The 7,029-nt window shown below is 44.4% G+C and overlaps 1 protein-coding gene across 4 annotated transcripts in view; it reads left to right on the forward strand.

Moving 5' to 3' along the window:
- MRPS27 (mitochondrial ribosomal protein S27) overlaps nucleotides 1–3,372 on the forward strand; it is a 49,019-nt gene extending 45,647 nt beyond the window's left edge. For all 4 annotated transcript variants that reach the window (XM_062017987.1, XM_062017985.1, XM_062017986.1 and 1 more), the window contains one exon: nucleotides 2,982–3,372. In XM_062017987.1, coding sequence (XP_061873971.1) covers nucleotides 2,982–3,221 — 240 coding nt within the window. In that variant the 3' untranslated portion in view covers nucleotides 3,222–3,372. The remainder of the gene's footprint in view (nucleotides 1–2,981) is intronic.
- Nucleotides 3,373–7,029: the final 3,657 nt, after the last annotated feature.

Genomic DNA, 7,029 nt, shown 5'->3' on the forward strand with positions numbered 1-7,029 from the left:
CTCAAAACAAGGTCTAAATGTCAAACTGGGGACAAACTAGTACCAAGAGAGTAGTTTTCTTCTTACTTAAATCTTTTTACCAGTTCCATAGTTGACCCCAGTTAAGGCATTCCCTGGTGTGGCAGTGAGTTCCATACTTTGAGCCAACAAACTACAGTCCCAATGCTTGGCAGTAAGCTCTTACCAGAAGAGTCTTATGTAAATAAGCCACAAATTGTGATTGACTGGGTAAGAAGAAGAGATTTCAAGTTAGGATGCCATTTCAGCTAAGCCTGACAGAACTCTTGTCTCAAGTGCATTAGGCCAGCACTACCCAGTCTTCCTAGTTGAACCCCTGGACATCTACAGACAGGAGCAGCTTACAGGGCAGAGAGTTCACTTGAAGTCCATACAAGTCTGAGGGAAAGTGCTGTCTCTGAAGGAAGCTGTTATTGTTGGCATTCACAACTGCTGTCCCAGCACATGTCATCTGCCCCTCGTATGATGTAATCCCAGCACAGGATTTGCACTTCTGCTGCTGAAAATGCTTTGCCCAGCCCTGCATTAGCCAGCACATCCCAATCTTGAGCTCAAAATCAGCTGCTTCTGTCTTCTGCTTGCCCCATTCTTTTTTACAAGTCATACACCTGGGTAGGTGAGGAAAAGCATATGAATTTGCTTCAACTATGCAGTTGCTGTCTAGAACAGCTGCTTCTGTGTGGCTTCTGTATGCATACTTGGACTCCATGTCTTATACCAACCTTCAGAACAGCCATTTGTGGAAGTACCTGAAAAAGCCACAGCATCCTGGCAGATACGATGTGTAACAGGCAGCATGACCTTTACTTCTACTGAAACAAACAGAACTTGAGGGCATTTGGCTCTGTCTGGGTAAAGCCATTAGAGCTGTAATTTAGGCTCTCTCTAACACTGTCATTTGTGTTGTAATTACCTGTTTTCAGATCTCTATGCTGAAGCTTAGTACTCAGTACAGTGTTTCTCAGGCAATTCCTTCCATTTGTGTTAATGATCAGTGGGGAAGCATTTCATCACACAGATGCTGGGAACACCCTCTCTAAAAGCAGTGCTTGTAATCTAACTGCCTGCATGCAGAGCCCTGAAGACTGCTTTGAAAAATCAATGATTTAGCCACTTAATGTGCCCTTTTGGTACCTGCAGGACACAGAGCCCGTTGCTCTCCTAAATTAGTTTCACTAATGCATCAGAGCAGGCAAGATTGCAGGAATTCGAGGCTACCAGTAGTGGCTTAAAGAAGAAAGTCCCGCTAGTTTGCAGTTTGTGGCCTTTCTCTAGTTGGCTTTTATACTGCTTTGGTTTGGTGCATAAACCTCCTTTTCAACACATCCTTGGTAGTGGTTAGTAGGATGAGTCTGAAGGCTCTAAACTAGTTTTTCTTAATCTACAAACATGAATTTAGTTGCCAGGTTCCTTTGTCTAGACCCAAACTCTACAGTCTCTTCATATTTCATACTGATGCATTGTATACTTACTGACATCTCAAACAAAACAGAGGAATATACCTAAATATTACTTAGTTTGGGTTTAGTCCATTAGCTTCAAAGCTATTGGGTGTTGTCTTTGTTCTTTATCATAAAATAAAAAAACATATGGAGCCAAATACTGAAGCCCCTCAGACCAGCATGCCTAGCATTTTATTGAAGTCTTCAATCTGCTGTCTGACCAGTTCAAACCTTCAAGGGTCTGACAAAGCACAACAAAGCCTGCAGTCGTGTTGGCTAAGGCAGAGAGAAGTAAAGAGGCTTCAGAAGGCAATGTGGTGGTTTGCTGCTTAAGAACAAGGTAGAGCCTCAAGATGGGTGCTGAGGGGAAGTGCCTTTGCAGATTACTGGCAGCATGGGCTTGGGGTAGGAGGGACACTCTGGGCCAGCAGCATGGTGCATAAGCTACACTGATAACTGGAAGTTTGGATATCGGTATGTCCTCAGGTTCACCATTTTATTTGGAGGTGAAAGATGCCCACATCTTCTTTGCATCTTACAATGTAAAACAGTAGTCTTTATTCAGAAGGCCCAGGAAAGAAGCATGGATGTACTGTTCCTTAGGACACGTGCTTACTTTAAACATTTATGCAAGTGCTACGCTCGGTAAAATGTATTATTAAAAAGAGCAATCAGGAAAATATGTTGCTAATGAGTGACCAAGGGCTAAAGAGTCTGCCAGTGCTATGTCTTCTTTCTCCCCCAGGAAACTCCTCCCTGGTTGTGTGTGCTTTTAAGACAATTAATGAAATTGTTAGTGAGCCATTAGGCTAAAGATTTCAAAAAGCCAGAAATAGTATCACTAGATGATTCATCATCTTAAGTGAATTAACATTGCTGTGCTGCATGAAATCTAGATAAACAAAGTTCAAGAAAGAAATACTGCACACTTTCTTACTGAAGCTCTGCCCTTAGTTTCAGTGTAGAATATCCCTTTTGCTTCAGTGCTATTACACAGTCTGTGTAAGCATAGTCAAACCTCAGATCATAGTAATTGTTGGGAAGGAAAATCATGGGAGTTACTTAATAGGCTGTTAGCAAGAGAGCATGTAAAATGATGTGCATCTGCTGTGAGTGATGCTAATACAGGCAGCATGGAGTAAATAGTTCAGTTAGTTTGGAAGTAAGACACAAAATCAAGATGTTCAGATCATTTATTGTAGTTTTGACTGATTATCTAATCTTTGTTAATAACAGATAATTGAACTCAGAAAAAATAAAGTGATTTTCAGCGATTAATGAAAATAAAACTTCATTGTTTTAGCTTATTGCTCAAGAAGATTACTCTAGAGGTTAGCATTTCAATAAATAGTACCAGCTACCACAATGGAAACACTTCTCTGGGATAAAATAGCTACCTGGCCTGCTAATAGATTCCAACAGCAAACTATTCATTGTTATAGGGAAGTATTTTGTGGCTGATTGTTTTGTGACTGACTGTCTCTCTCCTTCTCACTCCCGCCAAATCCCTTTTTATGACAGGAGCTGTACTCTAAGCTGCATTCACTTGGCAAGGTTGAATCTGAAAGCCTGTTAACGCTGACCACCCAACTTGTCAAGGAAAAGCTGCCAGCATGTGAAGTGGAAGACATTGCAAAACATGAGCAGAAGGTAAAGGAGTGGGAGCAAGAACAAGCAGTTCTCATTGAGAGAGAAAGAGAGTGGAGAGAAAAGGCTAAGCAGGAAATGGAAGCTAGGAAGCTAGCTAAAGCATCTGCTTAGCAGTGGAACTCAAAGATTGCCATAGTGGTATGCATTCCTCTCTCACCATTATTAATATTTCACTTCAGTCTGCTGCGAGTGTGACTGTATGTGACTACTATATGCAAATTAAACTTTTCCCATTTTTCCTGTCTCCTAAAGTAAAGCTCATGTGGTTTAGAAGTCTTCGTCTTGTGTATGATGTATTTTCTTCCTGCCATCATCCAGGCAGGGGGTGGGATGGAGACAACACAAAGAAACAAAGGCATAAGAAGTATCTCGCCTGTGTTGAAAAGCGTAGAGGGTGGGAGAAGCAAAAGAGAGGGGAGAATTTCAAACACGACTTATTTCGGTAGAGGTTTCTCACAGGAAAGAATGTCTTGGCGACTCTAAACTTCAGACACTTAAGAGGATTAACATATATTGATTGGGTTTTTTTTCCCAACCCATTCAGAAAATTCAGGCTTCTATACATGGAGTTGGAAGCTTAACTTTAGGCTCTTTTAAAAAGTACTTTAAAGAGCTTTTGCCTAGTGAGTTAGCGCTTGTACAGGCACTCAGATGCACCTTCCCTGTAAGCAAGTTGGAAATTTCTGACTTTGGTAGTGCTGCTAACATTCTTAAGGTTAGTAGAGAAACACTCGCAATCACCTTGGCATACACTGGGGAGCCTCATGCTGCATTGCAGTTTCCTTGTATATTCTGGGCACTGTTTCATGGAGTTCTTGACCTAATTCCCTTCTTGTCTCAGCTGTGTACACAGTCCTATGGCGCATTCTTCAGATTGGTAAAACAATGTAGCTATTCACAGGGAGCAGAAGGAAATGGGAAGGGAGGAAGGGATCATAGCACGTTGGTTGTGGCACACATCAGCATCCATTCCTGTCACCACAGAATCCCATCAGCTGCAGCCAGTGACTTTGTGCAGTTCATGGCAGGGCAAGTTCCTTGAAAACAGGGAGACCCTAGCAACAGCCCTGCAGTATTGCAGCTTGTTATGGCCACAACAGTGCTGCCTCACTGTGGTTCACCACCGGGTCTGGTAAGCATTTCCAGTTTTGTCATGCACCTCTCAAGTTTTACAGTGATAAAACTCATATCACAAACTCACTGTAAATCCAGTGAGAACATGCTGCAAATCTGTGAACTTGTTTTAAATGTAGGAAAGAATTTTACCCACATACACCTGTCTTAGTCCCAGCAAATGCACTCAGAGCCTGATTGCACTTTCACATCCAAGAACTTGGCAGTGAGGTCCTTCACCCTGTCTTATCAGCAAGTCCCATAGTTTATCCTAGACTGCAGTGCTGTCTCCAGGTAAGTGGATGATTTTGTGACTTGGCCTAACTAAACGAGTGGCAGACTTTCCTGGACATCTTTTCTCTAGTCTCACAGATTTTTTTCCTCTTTTTTGTTTTAAATGCTTTCTGATTACTTAAAGAACTTAGGAAGCCTTAAGGGAGAGTAGAAGCCAAAAAACTCAAGAGTAAAAAAAAACCTGGTTGCTTCAAAGAGATTATCTCTCCTAGTCTAGCCACAGGAGAACGAAGCATCCCTTCCATGACTAAATATTTCAGTTCTTCAGTATCAAAACATGGGTTGTGCCACCAGAGGTTCATGGTCACTACCTGCATCCTGATTCTTTTCTCAGCTTCTCTCTCCAAACTCCACTTCTTCCTCCTGGGATCTTCGCTATCACAGTTTTGTCTCATTTCTGTCACCATGGCATTTAGCTACTGCGGCTGCTGGTTTACTGCTTATGAGACACTGCTAGGCTAGGCCACAATGGGCAGTGCTGTATTTCTTGTTGTTTCTCATTAGCATGTCTTTCTTGGTGGCATAAGGAAAATGTTCCTGGCCCCGCCTCTACTCTCCCACACCCTGCTCGATACATACTCCAGGATGCTAATGCTAATTGGGCTGCAGTGAGCTTCCAGCTGCCAGGCTCCCCCCTCTCTCAGAGCATGTGTCACTTCCCCCACAACTAAGCCCCCACTTTCCTTTTATTTAGACTTAAGTATGACCGCAGTAGGAGAAAAAAAATCCTCCTCTAAAGTCTTTTGTAATTTGTTAATGACTATTGCTGGTTGTCTCTTTGTGGTACTGCAAGCACTGTGGATTTGAGTGCTCTGAGCCCAGTCTGAAGCCTAAACTTAAACAACATAGATACAATCTTTCTCTGCCTTCAGCCAATCTTCTCCCATATCCCTCTCTGCCCTTGGGAGAGGTTTCCCTGCCAAATGCTTTGTAGGTAACAAAGGAGATTCCTGGGGCCAGAAGGCGGCCAAATCCAAGACCTGCAGCAGAGGGTCCAGACCATTTGTGGCTTGAGCCAAAAGTTTTGCCAAGCTGTCTGTCCCATTGGTGTCACCCCACATTGGGCTGGTGTGGAGCTGCTTGTGCCCAGTAACGGAGAGAGATGCAGTACTGCCTCTGTAAACAGTTCTCAAAACATCCCCTGGCTCTGGAGGTGTGAGTCAGGCACACCTCCATCCTGGCAAAGCCGATCTAGTGTCTCTGCCATCACTATTTAAGAAAGGAAATCTGCAAGTGGAGGGAGGAGGTAGAGGAGTAGTACAAGATGGAGACGACCATGCAGACCCCACAGTAAGGGAAGGAGGAAGGGAGGGGCAGTGCTGGACCAGAGATGACCCCTCAGCCCATGGCGAGAGAGCAGCTGTGCTCCTGTGGAGCAATGATGAGCAATGGTGGGACTAATGGTTGCAAGCAGCTCCAAGAGGACCCTGTGCCAGAGGAGGTTTGCACAGACAGACAGGAGACTGTGAGGAGGCAGCCATGGTGCAGGACGTGCTGGAGAGCCTGTGAGCCACAGAGCAGACCCACATGAGAGGCAGAGAGGAGCTGCAGCTTTGGGATGAATGCATGTCAGAGCGGCCTGCGCAGGGCTGTCTGGCCTGTGAGGGACCCTGTGCTGGAGCATGGAGGACCAGTGAGGAGCCTGCCTGCCCTGAGCACAGACAAATGGCAGGAACCATCTGGAAAAGACTGACTGCACACACACACATCCCCCCCACCCTGTTTGCTGATGGCAGATTAAATTGGGGTTATTTTTGTTTTCTTGCCCTAGTCAAGTAGTCTTGCCTATTTTGCTGGGGGCTATCAGTGGCATGTGAGCCCTATAGGAGTTCCAGAGGCCCCTAAGTAAATGTGCTGTCTCTTCTTACCCATCCTATCAGGAGGGGGAGGAAGAGGAGTAAGCAAGCGACTGCTCCTGGTTTTTTGTTCCCTGCTGGGGCTAAAGCATGAAACAGGACACACCCTGAGCAAAAAAACCACTTCTTACACTTCCATGAACTGGGCCAGCTGCACACTTCAGGCCCTATTCCCTCCCCCTGGTACCCCAGACGAATATTTCTCTCTGGTCCAGTACCCTCCATCTTGCTTCTCATCACCTCAGTCTCTCTTGCACTGGAGAAGCAGGTACTGTGCTCTTGGATGCTCTCCTACCTACTAGCTTTGAGCAAAATCAACAGTGAGACAGATTGTGAGATGGGGTAATTCACAGGCCAGTGCTGTTTGGGCATGTGCTTGGCTTCCTAAGGGAGACAAATGGTAGCTGTTTACCACAAACTCAACAGCAGGAAAAATCAACAGAATATCAGCTAACTGAATTTAGCTGCATTTCTCCTTCCCACTCTAGGAAAAGGAAGATACACTTGACTGTTCACTCCCTTGCATAAATCATGTTAGACACAACAACCTATTTTTCATCTACTTGCTGGATTACTCTTAAAAAGAAGTTTGAAGAATACTTGTAGCAACACCTAGGAGTGAAACGAGGTCCCAGGTAATCAAAAGCTGTACTGTC

The sequence above is a fragment of the Colius striatus genome, chromosome Z (assembly GCF_028858725.1).
Source record: "Colius striatus isolate bColStr4 chromosome Z, bColStr4.1.hap1, whole genome shotgun sequence".
NCBI lineage: Eukaryota > Metazoa > Chordata > Aves > Coliiformes > Coliidae > Colius > Colius striatus.